A 17,268-nucleotide genomic window follows, 5' to 3' on the forward strand; every position below is an offset into this window, starting at 1 on the left:
GGGAAAAAAGCTAAAATATCATCATCTTTAAAGGAATATAATGATATTAGCCAATAGCATTTTTCAAAGTTTTCCATATATACAAGTTTGAGAGGAGTGAGTGGTGATAAAGGGTTGCCCATTGCCATATCAAATATTCGTTGATAAAATTCACCATTGAATATAAATTTACAATCACAAATTCACAACCTAATGAGTGAAATAATATGACTTACAAGTAGAGGTAATTCACGATGGGTTAGTTCGTTACTAAGATACTCTAAAATAGAATCTATTTGGACTTTTAGTAAAAAGAGATATATCAAAACTAATGAATCTATCAGTGGGGCAAAAAGTTATTTTGTTTAATTTATCAACTATATCTAGGGAATTATATATATGTGAGAATCGGAGATAATTCCAAGTAACGGGGACAAGAGCATCAGATGGGTTAGGGGGTTTCGATAATCCTGTGTGGCTGACGTATTCCCTTTCAGTTGCTGAGACTTGGCTCACAAATTTTCCAGTGTTGTGGTGTTACTTGGTTGATTGGTTCTTGAATAACCTTGTAATTTCTGATTTAACCTGTGCCCTGGTAAGTTTGATTGGATTCAACGTACATTGATAAGATAGCAGTTGCTTCTCTGATACTTGCAGATGTCAAGTAGTTGAAGGATGGTTATAGAAGGATCTTTAGCAATTTTATTTTATTTTGACCTTCTGAATGACTTGAACATGTGCTGTTAATGGTTGGATCTCAGTTCAGTACTCGTGATCAATATGGAACGTTATTCGTAGTAATTAGTGAATTTTGTTGTTTGGAAATTGATTTTCCTTTGCTTCCATTTTTTAACTTAAACCTGTATAATGCTTTGTCTTTTCCAAATAATAGCTTAGGTGTTACTGTTCTGTCTTCAGTTGTTCAGCACTGTGGTACACAGCCGATTTTGGTTCACTAATTTCGAGTCAATATATTCATTTGGTCTAGGATTTATGCTTTCTCTGTTCCTTTTCATTTCTCTTAAGTATTTGTTTCTCTTGCTGAGCATGTGTCTTCTCTGTATATAGAGTTGCCTTCCCCTCATAACTTTTCAAAACTTAGGCACCAGATTCTTGAAACCAGAAGGCATAAGATTACAAAAAGGAAGAAGTTATATTGCATTTCTTGAGGCTGGGTTGAAGAATAAAATGGAAGAATGAATTTGTATTTTATTTTTGTAAGAAAACACGGAAGTTGGTATGGTCATTGATAGAGCAAATAGGTAGAGTGATTAAGGTAACAGAAACCTGAGGAATAACGAAATTGATAATTTGTCGTATTTTGCAAGCTGGTGAGCTGCTTCACCTTTGATGCTTAATTTGTTCTAGTTGAATTTTTTTTATCTAAAAATCTTGATGATGATCTGTCAAACTTCAGATTTTCCTTGTTAATAATACACCAGAGGAAATACAGTCAAGTTTTGGAGATGAAATAGTGGCGCTTCATTATAGTTAAGGCATTATTTCATTACTTGATGTAAGTTTTCTTACGGTGCATTTTTCTTTTCAGATGAACGTGAAAGTGTGCAGAAGAAAACGTTTATGAAATGGGTGAACTCTCATTTGGTGCGTGTCAATGCTCGCATTGGGGACCTCTATGTCGATCTGCGAGATGGAAAGCAGCTGATCAAACTCCTTGAAATTCTCTCTGGGGAAAGACTAGTAAGTTGTCAACAGAATTTTTTTGGTTACTTCTTTCTATGCTACTCGTCAAAAGTTTGGTATAAGGTCATTTATCTCTCTCTCTCTCTCTCTCTCTCTCTCTCTCTCTCTCTCTCTCTCTCGTCTTCTCTCTCTCTCTCTCTCTCTCTCTCGTAATGTAATGAAAAACATGTTACAGACAAGCAGTTGCAAGATCTTGGTAGCAAAATAGGCAAAAGATTGCAGTTGCCCATTTCATCAACACAATGGTACTAGGATAAAGATAATTTATACGTAGTTAGTTACCAATTTCTTATTAAGAAATATGAGTGTAAAAGGAATATTATTTGTCAGTACTGAAATTGTAGTTAGAAAGATTATATGAAAAACACCAAAAGTCATATCTTTAACCTCCTTTTAACTTTTGAGTCTTGAACAAACAGAATAAAATTGTATAGGCGAGGTTGATTGCTGAAGGCTGGAAAGTATGTATGGTTAAGAAATAGAAAGGAATGTAAAACCAGATCAAAGAGAATGCCTTTGGGAGGCTCCATATCTATGCCTGGCTTGGTTTTATGAATATGGAAGGGTGGTTGTATGGGGTGATTTGAATACTAAGGTAGGTGAAAGAAAAACAGATGTGTTGATAGATATTGAATGATTGGAGTAAGTGAGAATGGAGCAAGGCTTTCGGAAGTGATGGGAAAAGGGCTTGATTTTGGGAAATGTGCATTTTCGAGGGAAGGACAGGTTGAACCTCTTACATTCTAAATTTTGTAATTCAACAGCTCCCATAGATAGGTATATTTTTCGTCAGCATCGCTGTTTTCACCTCATTTAGATTCTTTATCACTTATTCTGACCCCAAACAAGAAATTCCAAACATGAATACCTTTCTTCATCATTATAACTCACAACATGCAGTTGAGTGTGTTTTCTCAAATGCTTAATGCATAGAATGATTCTTTTTGGATAGGTAATATATTCTTTAAAATACAGTTTTTTTATACATGAATTTAATTTTGTGCGCCATTATCAGTCAGGTTGCTGGGTTTGTGATGTACTCTTAATTCTCTTTCCCTTCTTCAGCCACGTCCCACCAAAGGAAAGATGAGGATCCATTGCTTGGAGAATGTGGACAAAGCCCTTCAGTTTTTACGAGATCAGCGTGTCCATCTGGAAAACATGGGTTCTCATGACATAGTGGATGGGAATGCCCGCCTTACCTTGGGTCTCATTTGGACCATCATCTTGCGTTTCCAGATCCAAGATATCACAATTGAAGAAACTGAGAATCAAGAAACTAAGAGTGCTAAGGATGCTCTTCTCCTTTGGTGCCAGATGAAGACAGCAGGTTACCATAATGTTAATATAAGGAATTTTACTACATCTTGGAGAGATGGGTTAGCATTTAATGCCATCATTCATAAACATCGACCAGATCTTATCCAGTATGAAAAGTTATCCAGGTCCAATCCTATTTACAACCTCAATAATGCTTTCAATACTGCAGAGAACAAATTGGGATTGACCAAACTTTTGGATGCAGAAGATGTATTTGTTGAGCAACCAGATGAGAAGTCCATCATCACATACGTTGTCACTTATTACCACTATTTCTCCAAGCTGAAACAAGAAACTGTGCAGGGTAAACGTATTGGGAAGGTGGTAGGCATTGCAATGGAGAATGATCGTATGATCAAGGAATATGAGGGCTTGACTTCTGATCTTTTGCAGTGGATTGAAAACACTATTGAATTGTTAAACGACAGAGTGTTTGTCAACTCTCTAGTGGGAGTACAGACGCAATTGACTCAGTTCAATACTTACCGCACAGTTGAAAAGCCACCGAAATTTGTGGAAAAAGGTAACCTGGAGGTGCTGCTTTTTACTTTACAATCTAAAATGAGAGCTAACAACCAAAAACCTTATCTCCCCAAGGAAGGAAAAATGATAAGTGACATCAACAAGGCATGGGAGCGTTTAGAAAAAGCTGAACACGAAAGGGAATTGGCCCTGAGAGAGGAGTTAATCAGACAAGAAAAGCTTGAACAGTTAGCAGCTAGGTTTAACCGCAAGGCAGGAATGAGGGAAACTTGGCTCTCTGAAAACCAGCGACTTGTTTCCCAAGATAACTTTGGATTTGACCTTGCTGCAGTTGAAGCTGCCGCTAAAAAGCATGAAGCCATTGAGACTGACATCTTTGCTTATGAAGAACGAGTGCAAGCTGTTGTTGCAGTAGCAAATGAGCTGGAAGTAGAAAGGTACCATGATATTGAACGCATCAATGCAAGAAAAGACAATGTATTAAGATTATGGAATTACTTGCTTGAACTGCTTCGACTTAGACGCATGCGACTTGAACTTTCATTGCAGTTGCAACAGAACTTCCAGGAAATGTTGTATATTCTTGACTCTATGGAAGAGATGAAGCTGAGATTATTGAGTGAAGATTATGGAAAACACTTGATGGGGGTAGAAGATCTCTTGCAGAAACATTCATTACTAGAAGCTGACATCAATGTTCTTGGAGAACGTGTAAAAACAGTTATTGAACATTCACAGAGATTCTTGGACGACGAACAAGTTGAAGGTTATCGTCCATGTGATCCTTCTGTAGTTTTAGAAAGAGTGCAACAATTAGAGGATGCATACGGAGAATTAGTTAAACTTGCAGTGGAGCGCAGGTCACGCCTTGAGGAGTCAAGGAAATTATGGCAGTTCTATTGGGACATGGCAGAGGAAGAGAATTGGATCAAGGAGAAGGAACAAATTTTGTCTACTTCAGACATCGGTCATGATCTTATCACAGTTAATTTGCTCTTGACTCAGCACAAAGCTGTGGAAGAAGAACTGTTATCACATGAACCACAAGTCAAGGCTGTCGTTAAAAGTGGAGAGGAACTTATTGCACAACAACACTTTGGTTCTGATAAAATCCAGGAGAGGATAGATGAGATAATGGGTATGTGGAATAGCTTAAAGGAACGTTCTTCAACCCGCAAGAAGAGACTTACAGATGCTGTGGATCTTCATCAATTCTATACTGAAGCTGATGATGTTGATACGTGGATGTTGGATATTCTTCGTTTGGTTTCTAGTGAAGACACTGGCCGGGATGAGGCAACTGTACAGTCCCTCCTTAAGAAGCACAAGGATGTAACAGATGAGTTGAAGAATTATGCCAGCACAATTGAAGCTTTGCACCAGCAGGCTTCAGAACTCAATCAAGTTGACCGTGAATCTCCTGATGTTGTGGAGAGGTTAGCGTCAATTGACAGGCGTTACAAGGAACTACTGGAACTTGCTAAGATGCGTAAACAGAGGTTACTCGATGCTCTGTCCTTGTATAAACTGTTTACAGAAGCAGATGGTGTTGAACAGTGGATTGGAGAGAAAGAACGTATGCTGCAGACAATGGTGCCAGCTAAGGATATTGAGGACTGTGAAATCATGAAGCACAGATATGAAGGTTTTGAACAAGAGATGAATGCTAATGCTAGTCGTGTGGCTGTGGTTAATCAGCTTGCTCGACAGCTGTTACATGTTGAGCATCCTAATTCAGATGAGATTGTTGCTCGCCAAAATCAGCTCAATCAGCGATGGGCAGAGCTCAGAGAAAAAGCCGAGGCTAAACGTGAAGAACTTAGTTCGGCTCATGGTGTCCAGACATTCCATATTGAATGCCGTGAAACTGTTCTCTGGATTGAGGACAAGAAACGTGTACTTATGGAGACTGCAGATCTGGGCACAGATCTTAGTGGTATTATGACATTACAAAGGCGATTGTCAGGAATGGAAAGAGACTTGGCCGCTATTCAAGCTAAACTAGATGCTCTAGAAAGAGAGGCAGACAAGATCAGCCAGGATCATCCTGAAGAAGCTGAACTTATTCGAGAACGTGTTGAACAAATCAGAGCAGTATGGGACCAACTAACACAGCTCCTAAAGGAACGCGATGCTAAACTTGAAGAAGCTGGTGATTTGCACAGATTCTTACGTGATCTGGATCACTTCCAGGCTTGGCTCACAAAGACAATGACTGATGTAGCTTCTGAAGATATCCCATCCAATCTTGCTGAGGCTGAAAAATTGCTCAGCCAACACCAGTCTATACGTGAGGAAATTGATAACTACAGAGAAGATTACACTAAGATGATGGAATATGGTGAGAGAATAACGGCTGAAGATGTTACTCCAGCAGATGATGCACAATACATGTTCTTGAGGGAGAGATTGAAAGCTTTGAAAGATGGTTGGGCAGAGCTCCATCAGATGTGGGAGAATAGGCAACAGTTGTTATCACAGTCTCTAAATTTACAGATGTTCTTGCGTGATGCTAAACAAGGCGAGGTTCTTCTAAGTCAACAAGAACACTACCTTACCAAAGATGAAACTCCCACAAACTTAGAGCAAGCTGAAAATCTTATCAAACGGCATGAAGCGTTCCTTACAACAATGGAAGCTAATGATGACAAAATCAATGGTATCTGTCAGTTTGCACAGAGGCTTTTGGATGAGGAACACTTTGCTGCTGAGAAAATCCAAAAGAAAGCTGAGAATATTGAAGAACGTAGACAGCAAAATAGAGAAAGAGCAATGGAACAAATGGAACGTTTAAGGGACCAACTTCAAGTACATCAATTTTTGCAAGATTGTGAAGAACTTAATGACTGGGTACAAGAGAAACACATTATTGCTCAAGATGAGAGTTACCGTTCTGCAAAGACTGTTCATAGCAAGTGGACAAGACATCAAGCCTTTGAAGCTGAAATTGCAAGTAACAAAGACAGGCTGGTCAGAGTACAGAAAGCAGGAGAAGAACTAGTTAAGGAAAAACCAGAAATGGCAGATATGATTGGACCAAAGATATCAGAATTAAATCGTCACTTTGATGCACTGGAGACTACTACCAAAGAAAAGGGTGAACGTCTTTTCGATGCAAATCGTCAAGTTCTCTATGAACAAACTTGTGATGACATAGATACATGGATGGCAGATCTTGAGAAACAGATAGAAGGTGGAGACACTGGAATGGATCTCACCTCTGTCAATATTCTCATGCAGAAACAACAGATGATTGAGACACAAATGGCTGTGAAAGCAAAACAAGTAGAACAGTTGGAGAGCCAGGCAGATTACCTACAACGTATGACACCAGAAAAGACTGAGGAGATCAAGTTGATGAAATCAAAAGTTGAAGCGAAATTCGAGTCTCTGAAAGCTCCACTTGTTGATCGTAACAGAGCATTAGCCAAGAAAAAAGAAGCCTATCAATTCCGAAGGGATGTTGAAGATGAAAAACTTTGGATTTTAGAAAAGATGCCTCAAGCAAAGAGCCCTGAATATGGTAATTCCTTATTCACCGTCCATATGTTAAAGAAGAAGCTCCAGAGTTTGAGTAATGAAATAGACAACCATGAACCTCGTATTCACCTTGTATGTGAAAATGGAAGAAAACTAATAGAGGAAGGTCATGAAGATGCTCAGGAATTCCAAAGGTTACTTGAAGAGTTGTTAGATCATTGGTCTAAGTTGAAAGATGCTTTGGAACACCGTCGGTCTAAGTTGTTGGTGTCTGAGAAAGCACAGCAGTATCTGTTTGATGCTGGTGAGGCTGAAGTGTGGATGAGTGAGCAAGAGCTCTACATGATGGTAGAAGACAGAGGCAAAGATGAGATATCAGCTCAGAATCTTATGAAAAAACACCAGAGTCTAGAAAATGCAGTAGATGATTATGCAGAAACTATAAGACAGTTGGGAGAAACTGCTAAACATCTTATTAATGAAGGGCATCCTGAGAGGTAAGAGTTATCTTTGGTATACAGGGCATTAATCTGTTCTGTGATAGTTTAAAAATTAGGTTATGAAAGTGTTTTATATAGTATTTCACAAAACTGAAAAATCATATTAGTATTTAGAAAATTATGTGCTTTCTGAATATCTGGCTTACAGTCTGCTCATTTATTCTTTGGTATGCAGTCATTCTTAGTCCTTGTTCTAATGAGTGTTTATTTTCAGCGAACAGATTGGCATTAGACAATCACAGATTGACAAGCTCTATGCGGGATTAAGGGACCTTGCAGTAGAGAGACGAAGCAAATTAGATGAAGCCCTTAAGTTGTTCATGCTTAACCGAGAGGTTGATGACCTTGAACAATGGATAGCAGAGAGAGAGGTTGTTGCTGGATCTCATGAATTAGGACAAGATTATGACCATGTAACAGTAAGTAGTACTGCTATATCCTGTGGTGATCATATTGTATTTATGTTTAGCTAGATGGAATCTGAGACTTTCAAAGAGCTTCCTGCATTGTGCTGTGATTGGCACACTGTGGACAGTATTATAAATACTAAAGGGTCTTATAGTTTCACCCCAAGAAGCATTTCTTCCCCAGGCTTTGACTTCCTCCATACATAGAACAAAGGAAAATGATAAGGATATTTACTGAATATGAAACTCAAGGTATATAGCAGAGACAAGTTATTATCAATCAGGTATCATCAATGATAGTGAAGAAAATATCTTGCATAATTTGACATGAAACTAAGATATATTCTTATAAGCTTCTTATAACAGAAAATGAGAGGGGATTTAGGGGAGGTGGGGAAGGTTGAAAAGCCAGAGATGGAGATACAATAGATTGAAGTAAAGAAGGCTATAAATTAAATGAAGAATGACAAATCACTAGGTCTGTCACAGTTACAAATTGGAATGGAATGGTATTTAGAACAGAAGGGGAAGAATGAATAGTAATATTTAGGGGCAACCTGGGAGGACAAAACAATGGCAAATGATTGTGAAGGAAGTCAGATGGTAAATGAGTGTAAAATGAAAGGAGATGATTTGAAATATGGCAATTAATTATAGAGTAGTCAAACTAAGAGAACATTATTGAATTGTGAAGATTGGTGAACAGCAGTGCCATATGAGGGGGAAATGTACAGTTGATGCTGTTCTTTATGAATGTTACAGGAAAAGAGACTGGAAGGTAATTGGAATTTATTGTATTTATAGTCCTTGAGAATGCATTTGATGGAATACCAAGGGATGTAATGTTCTGGTGATTAAAAAGGGAGAAAGGTGCATGAAAAGTTTATTAGTTTGGTTGGAATTATGTATAAAGATGTATAAAGAACAAGGAAAGGAGTAATAACAGCCTGCATCAAAAAAGAAATGTTTGAAGTTAAAGTTGGTTTACATCAGGATTTGCACATTGCCAATTTCTGCTGGTACTGGTACTAATGGATGTACCGAGTGAAGGGAATAGGGATGAAAATATGTGGAAATTGTTATACATATACAGGTTATCTGGTGGTTAAGGCATAAGCTTGAAGAAGGGTAAGAGAGTAGCAGGAGTCTGTCAAATGTGGTGGTATGAGGGTAAATCTGAGTAAAACAGTTTGTGGTGTCCAGCAAACAGGGAGGGGAAGTCATTTACACAAGAGAAAAAGAGGCTTATGTTGAAAACTTGCAGAGGAATTCAGATATACAGAATCTACTTTTCAGGCAGGGGGTAGGTGGTGGGGTTAGCGTGTGTGATGAAAAATGATAAACTGAAAGTAAAGATCCATTGTACCATGATCAGACCAGTGGTGTATGTGGCTGCAAAACTAGTGCATTTAAGTAAGAAGGAAGGAAGAACAAGCTGGAGTAAACAGAAATGAGGATGTTGAGATGGAATTTGGGGATCTTCCTGCAGGAGATTCTGGAAAATTTCAAAATTACTGGGATAATAAAGATTACTTCTGAGAGTCAAGACAGTGTAGGCATCTGGCAAGATTGAGTTAGGGGGAGGAAGTGAAGAAGGTGTGGGTGGGAGCTGTTATGGGTAGGAGGTCAAGAGAGAGGCAAGGCTTAGATTGCACCACTGAATTAAAGTTTTAATAGAAGATACTTTTGATAGAAGTAGATGAAGGCATCAAGGCATTAGACCCCTTAACTTATGGATTGTAGTTGGGCTGGAGAAGGTATTTGTCTGTCTACCTATTTGAACATGTTGCTTTTGTTTTTATTCAACATTTAAGATAAATGTTAAGCAATCTTTCATGGTATCAAAACTTAACCCAATCAGGGAAAGAGTATGTCACTGAAACACCACATATTAGAATTTAATATATTAACTTTCTTTTCTTCCCAAAGATGTTGCGAGACAGATTTAAGGAGTTTGCCCGAGACACTGAATCTATAGGCACTGAACGTGTGGCAGCTGTAAATGAAATAGCTGATCAGTTAATATTAGCAGGACATTCAGATGCAGCTACAATTGCTGAATGGAAAGATGGTCTTAATGAATCTTGGGCTGACTTACTTGAATTGATAGAAACGCGCACACAGATGTTGGCTGCCTCTTGGGAGCTTCATAAGTTCTTCCACGACTGCAAAGATGTCTTGAGTCGAATCTTAGAAAAACAGAACAGTATATCAGATGAGCTTGGCAGAGATGCAGGTTCAGTTTCAGCCTTACAGAGAAAACACCAGAACTTTGTGCAAGATCTTGTCATGCTTCAACAACAGGTATGTGGTCAAGATTTTTTTCAGATTGAAGTATTTAGTGTTACTAGATGAATTTAAATAGTTTTACATTTATAGACTAATTTGACAGAATAAATAAGGGTCTGGTAATCTTCAGGTACAACAAATACAAGAAGATTCTTCCAAGTTGCAAGCAGCTTATGCTGGAGACAAAGCTAGAGAAATTACCAATAGAGAAGCAGAAGTTGTCTCTGCCTGGTTGAACTTACAAGGCATGTGTGAGGAGCGTCGCATCAAATTACATGACACTGGAGACCTCTTCAAGTTCTTCAATATGGTGCGAACTTTAATATTATGGATGGATGATGTCATAAGACAAATGAACACTACAGAAAAACCAAGGTTAGATTATTTTATCTGTTTTTGGTAGGGTTGGCAGAAACAGTTGTACATGACTTGTAAATAGCTTAAATGAAAAGGTACAAAGAGCATTTTGATGTCTAGTACAGGCAGTCCTGAGTTATCAATGATTCAGTTTTATATCATTTGTCCAGCGCCAAAAATCACCTTCTCCTGTTGCTGAAATGCACCACTTTCTGGTTATCAGCGCCAACAATAAGGTATTGGTGCCAATACATACCTATTGGAGGTGCCATTAACCAGTTATTGGTGCCAAAATCTGGTTATGGGTGCCATAAAGTACCATTATGGCAATTTTAGCCTATCATCAAGCTGTCATAACGGAAACCCTGCCAATAACCGTGAACTGTTGTTGGTATTTGGAAGCAGTATGGGGTTTGCATGTTCAAAATTACTTCATTAATTTTTTTTTTTTAGATTTCGTTTTTCCTTATGCAACACTATAATGTCATGATGTGGACCTGTACACAGGTTTTAAGCCTACTTTAGGATCAATGTGTTTATCGCTATATTTAATGAAGATTCTCCAAAGATAATAAACCAGCAAAGAATCGGTTTTTAAATTTAAGAGGCCTAACCAGGAAGATCTACACGGTAAAGAATATATAATGCAAAGTGTGAAGGGTTAGCCAATAAGAGGCTGTTGCACCTAAAAGGTTTGTCCTAAAGTTTAATGGAACTGACCTCGTAATGTCCGCGTCACCTCACAGGGGATGGCACAATATGATTTAAGTGGTGCCAGTGTAAGCCAAACCTGCTTGCTATGACTGAGAGTATTACTAGAATACAATCATCCCCACCCTAATCATGTTATGGGCAAACCGGATAGAATGCAGAGGCGCCTATCTCCAGAACCAGACCCCCCTGGAATCCGTACACCAGCCCTGAAGAAAGGTATGCCCTTGAGCTATCAATCTGATATCTCTCATGTCCAAACATTATTGAGTGGTTGATGGTCCTACCACAGTTCCCACTTATTTAGCTTTGGATATAAACTCAGTCCCAGCTATGATATCTTTTCCTGTTTATCAGGTCCAATAAATTTTAGCAAAAGTTGCAAATTCCATGACAGTTAATCCAAAAGATTGGACAATGATATATGGGTCACTTGGCCTCTAACCCAGGAACAAATTCCTAGGGCCCAAGAGCTCCCTCACCAAGTCAGGGTGGGCCAAGTGAGGGGCAAAGTTGCAATTCATGGAATACTTGTTCATAATCGTTCCTTATGGCATGTTTCTCGTTTGAGCCTCTGCATAGGGGACTGTCATTTTATGCAAAAGTACTTATGCCTAATTGTTGTGAACCAGGTTTTGGTTATTAAATGAGTAACACGTAGGCTCATTCAAAAATTCTACCTCTACTGTAATTATTTTATGCTAGTTCAATTAAGGAACCTACTAGTACATATATAAAAAACAGAAAAATAGCCCACTGTTGTGGTTCATTTCTCCTTTTCTTTGATCGTTTAAAGTAAAAGTAAGGATGCTAGCTGGGCAAAATGTGTTTTAGTATAATTGTTGTTATTGTCAGTATATAGAAATTAAAGGTGCTTAGTGGAGTTGCTATCCTGTTAAGTCAAGTCTTGATTCAGTGTAAATTTTTAGTAATATCCTGTAATTGGTAAGCTAAGAGATTTGTAAAGCACTGTAATATGGGTAACACCATCAGTAATGATGAGTGCAAATATTAACATGAATGGAGATGGGGGAAGAATGACTTTATTAGGAATGCTACTTCCAAAACTACTGATCATATGTATAGTGGCGCCTCAGTGGTGTGGTTGGTATGGTGTTGGCTTCCCACCTTGGTGGTCGTGAGTTTGATTCTCAGCCATTCCATTGAGGGGTGAGAGATGTATATTTCTGGTGATAGAAGTTCACTCTCAACGTGGTTCGGAAGTCACGTAAAGCCGTTGGTCCCGTTGCTGAATAACCACTGGTTCCATGCAGCGTATAAGCACCATACAGACCAACAAACATACATATGTATAGTGTTGTAATGCTTGGTCCATTTTATTACAGAGATGTCAGTGGTGTAGAATTACTAATGAACAACCATCAAAGCCTCAAAGCAGAAGTTGATGCAAGGGAAGACAACTTCAATGTGTGTGTTTCCCTTGGTAAGGAATTGTTAGCGCGTAATCACTATGCGACGTCAGAGATCAAGGAAAAGCTCATGTCTTTGAGTAACCAACGTATCAACATGTTGCAGCGCTGGGAAGAACGATGGGAACACTTGCAACTAAGTAAGGAACTTTTAGAGATTGTTTAGTTTATTAATAAATTTATTTAAAGTTAGTATTTTTGTGTGTTTTATGATATTGTCTGGTTAATTGAATTGTTTATTGAACAAGTCTCCAGGGAAATATTCTATTGTGGTACAGTTTTTACCCAACTGTCATGCTATATGGGCAATAGGCATGATTCATATAAGTTCATTACTAGGAATATATGAAAGTACATATTGGAAATTCACTTGGGGGTGACACTTTTCTCAAACCTGAATTTTGGTCCCCTTTTGTCAGAGTAGAGACAAAATAGTTATAGAAAAATATGGAAAACAACAAGAATTTGGCCTTTCACCTTAAGTCAAGTTGATCCAGAGGTAGTAAAGAGTATTTACTGTGTCGTCTCTGCTGCGTCTCTTCCTTTACCACCTGCCATGCCACCTTGACACATTCACAGCTTAATAATTCACTCACTTTGTTCAAAAACTCTCTAGAGCAAATTAAGACCAGAAATACTCTAGAAAATCTATTTCCAATTCCAACAAAAGCATTTTGTAAAACCTAAAAATATACAGTATCACAAGAAATATAACGACCCCATATGCTCTTATCATCTGATCTTGTGTATCATGCAACCCTTAAAATTTTGTCCTCAGATCATGTCATCAACACATCTTCTGTACATTACACTAGGCAATGCTTGATGTGCACAATTCAGTTTTGGTAGATTATACTAGGCTAGACTTATTGAACCTGTATACTACTACTGGTGATGCATATTACATCTAAGTTAGGCAGTTTCAGTAGATACACTGATAATGCATGTTACATCAAAGCTAGTTTTTGACTTAATAATAGCCTAAAAGTAAATGTTCTGTAGGGCTAAATGCATATATACATTCAATCAGGCTTGCCAAATTTATGGCTTATATAATAATTTATTGCTATTTTATTTACTTAAAAACTACTTGCTATATAATGAAGGACACCAACAAGAACAGAGGCAAGTACGGACATAAAACTACTTAAAGGGAAAACATTTGTTTGCCACATTAAGTTAGTGTAACAAATGCACAGTTATTAAAGGTTGCATTGACGTTTTTGGGCTTTCGAAAAACTATAATTTTCAATTATGATGTCCGTAAGAAAGAATAGAATAGGGTCATACGAGGTTTTAGATGTGAATGATGTAACGAAGAACATAGGCTGGAAAAAGGTTTGGAATAGGCAAAAGTGATGTAAGAAACTGGTCAAATCAGATCTTGACTTTATTGAAAATTTGTATTGTATATAAATATAGGTAAGCTGCATTTTATAGTACAGCTTTGTTAATTTAGAAAAAAACACTATGTTCCTGTGAGGATGTATGGATTATTTGGCTATGGTTTTTGACATTGATAACCTTTATAAAATTCAATCAGAGGATGACTTTGAGAATGTGAACATTACCAGATTGCAAATGGCACTTTATTGCAGTGTTCATATTTTATGGTGTAGTGGTATGTAATATCAGTGTAATACATTTAATACTCATATTATTATATGGATATTTTTCAGTACTTGAAGTGTACCAGTTTGCTCGTGATGCATCAGTGGCTGAGCAGTGGCTCCTGGCACAGGAACCTTACTTGCAATCTGCAGAGTTGGGCGTAAGTTGAATTTATTTTAAGTATGAAATGCAGTTAACTTGGGTATTTAAATGCAGTTAACTTGGGTATTTCATTTTAACATAAAAAGACTGGACTTAAGAGTTTGAGGATGCGGGGGGTGGGCCTGTCTTTGCCAGAACATTCACCCTTCTCTGAGTGAAAATTCTTTACAATAATTTGCTTTGATTATCATGTAAAATTACACATTGCATTACATTAATGAGTTTGGTATCATTTTAAAGCTGAAGAGTTGATCCTTATCATGATATATATAAAATTGCAAAAATATAAAAAACCAAATCTCAGTATTTTAAGTGAAAATTAGCCATAAAATAATTTGTTACTTTCATTTTTTAAAATGCAATAAAATTTAGCAAGATAATTCAATTTCTGTTTGCACAGTGTATGATAAATAGCCTATCAAATAGTATGAAATGTATTACTATTTGAGCTATATATGATACCAAGAAGGGACACATTTCAGAATCTCAACAGTTGAAATATGGATGATGACCGTAATTGTCATCAGAATCTCTCTAAGGGTTAACATATTTATATCACGAATTAAGTTCATTGCTGTTGAATCAATCTCGTCTGACTCCAGAACCACAGTAACTTCCATTTTTTATTTGGGAAATGTTTTTCTAATAGCAAGTAAAAGTAAAACAACAGTGCCCTGTGAAACATGTCTGTTCATTCCCTCCTTGTCGTATTTGTATTGAGATGCTGGAAATTTTTTTTGTCTTAAATGTGCACAGACATTGATGTTTGGATAAAACTAATATATTGGCTAAACCCTGAATGTACATATGATTTAACAGGAGTTTTAAATTATATAGCATTTGTTGATAGCTAATTTTTGTTTTATTGTATATTTCAGTGTTCCATTGATGAAGTTGAAAATCTGATTAAAAAACATGAAGCTTTTGATAAGGCATGTTCAGCGCAGGAGGAGCGGTTTGCTGCTTTAGAAAGATTAACGACGGTAAGGTTTAAAAATATATTTTATTGTTAACTTCTACACCATAAATTTTCTAGGGGTGGTTGACATCCATGGTTACTAATTTCGGATGTTTAATTTCTGCATTTCTCTTAGTTTTATTACTTGAAAGTGTAGGAGGTGGTAGACATCACCTGCTACAGCAACTAGAAGAAATAGGAAATATAATTGTAACCCATTTTATCCACACTTTCATAATGTGAGCAAAAACATTCACAATTTTTTTTAGTAAAATGAACATTTTAGACTTTAAAAAAGGTCAGTTACCACTACAGTACAAAACATGAGATTTTGTTTATGATATTCTTATGATTAATTTAAAACTGGTTTGATATTTTATACAAGAACATAGTTAATATATCTTATATTTACTTGAAATTTTCAGAAAATTTCTGTACCCTAAGGTTTCATTGAGTTAGAAAAAGAAAATCTCATATAAATTTATGATTAACAAAACATTGAAAAATTGAGATATTGACTTTGTGACTTGTATGGTAGCTGGAATTGCGTGAGCAAGATAAACGTCTAGGCCTGTCGGATGAACAGGGTCGAGCAGTGTACTATGGCCAACGCTACGGTGATGATGATCCGGTGAATGTTCGGTTAATAACGAAAATTCATAAAGAATGTGTTGTCTTCAATTTCACTGAGTATTATATTATTTTAGGGGAAGATAGATTTTAGCAAATATTTCATGGTTTCATTCCGATGTCATGCAAGGTTAAGATTAATCACTTTGAGTAATTGAGAACATTTATTCGGTAAATAAAGGATATTATATTTGGAATTTTCAAAATTCTTAGTGTTTGAGTTTTTATTTTGCACTGAATGTTCTTTTCATTTAGAAAATTAAACCATTTGATAATGTGGCATGTCTGTTATATTGCTTTTCAAACCGAAAGTGGTGCCTGCTACCAGATACCGTTTTGTCTGTGTAGTTATCACATACAAATTAATTTTGCAGAATCCCTTTTTTGCAATATTTACATTCATTTCCCTGGAAATGGTTATTGGGTATACTTAAACTTTTGCATATCAGTGAAAGGAAGCCAACGTTATTGCTTTATGAATCACATAGAAGTTATTGTATGAAATTACTTATAGAAATCCAATTTGGGGCTGCGGGACTTCAGTTTATTTTAACAAGGGTCATATTCTCTTTTTACAGTACATTCTAAGCAGTTGGGGTATTTCATGTTATGAATGACAGGGTCAGTTTTACACAGTTTTTCCAAGCTTTTGGCTTTAAAATAAGTGCTCTTTCAATTTCAGACACAAAAGTAGTTATGAGTAGGTTGAATTTTTTGTAAATTATTCTGTCGAATGGTGTTGACTGTATCATTATCTCACTTTTTTAATAGTTTTAGAGAATATATAAAGTAATATCGTCCTATCTTAAAGGCGGTAGGAAAGTAACTGATAGGTCACGGGACGGCGAGGGCATTCTGGGAACTACAGTATCCTGTGACTGGTACAGATGCCAATAGTCACTGGATCTCACAAGTTTTATTATTAATTCTACCAGTTTCCAGCTTGGCACTAGTATTATCCTAATGTTAAGACCGAAGGTTTGTTGGTTATGAAAAATACAAATTGGTTAAAAATTTGTCATATTTTGTGACAACACTATATTAGCTTTGTAGAAACCAGATAGAGTCATGCATATTAATACAGTATACAGTTCAGATTAAGATAATGATGCGATATCCATACAAAGTAAAATCCTCTTTTACTTACTTTATGATGCATAGAACTGATGTGTTAGCTGAGAATAGGCTTATCAATAGAAGTTTACTTTCTTTCTGGAGAATGCATTACTAGAAGTGACTACCTTCCC

The 17,268-nt window shown here is 36.9% G+C and overlaps 1 protein-coding gene across 16 annotated transcripts in view; it reads left to right on the forward strand.

The window, feature by feature from the left end:
* LOC135224312 (spectrin beta chain-like) overlaps window positions 1-17,268 on the forward strand; it is a 168,319-nt gene that overhangs the window by 102,425 nt on the left and 48,626 nt on the right. For 13 of the 16 annotated variants that reach the window (XM_064263269.1, XM_064263278.1, XM_064263306.1 and 10 more), the window contains 9 exons: window positions 1,529-1,680; window positions 2,749-7,463; window positions 7,681-7,885; window positions 9,803-10,177; window positions 10,293-10,537; window positions 12,577-12,800; window positions 14,340-14,431; window positions 15,312-15,416; window positions 15,930-16,022. In XM_064263269.1, coding sequence (XP_064119339.1) covers window positions 1,529-1,680; window positions 2,749-7,463; window positions 7,681-7,885; window positions 9,803-10,177; window positions 10,293-10,537; window positions 12,577-12,800; window positions 14,340-14,431; window positions 15,312-15,416; window positions 15,930-16,022 — 6,206 coding nt within the window. The remainder of the gene's footprint in view (window positions 1-1,528; window positions 1,681-2,748; window positions 7,464-7,680; window positions 7,886-9,802; window positions 10,178-10,292; window positions 10,538-12,576; window positions 12,801-14,339; window positions 14,432-15,311; window positions 15,417-15,929; window positions 16,023-17,268) is intronic. The other 3 variants (XM_064263315.1, XM_064263198.1, XM_064263243.1) reach the window with 1 other exon arrangement.

This window comes from Macrobrachium nipponense, chromosome 20, assembly GCF_015104395.2.
Source record: "Macrobrachium nipponense isolate FS-2020 chromosome 20, ASM1510439v2, whole genome shotgun sequence".
NCBI lineage: Eukaryota > Metazoa > Arthropoda > Malacostraca > Decapoda > Palaemonidae > Macrobrachium > Macrobrachium nipponense.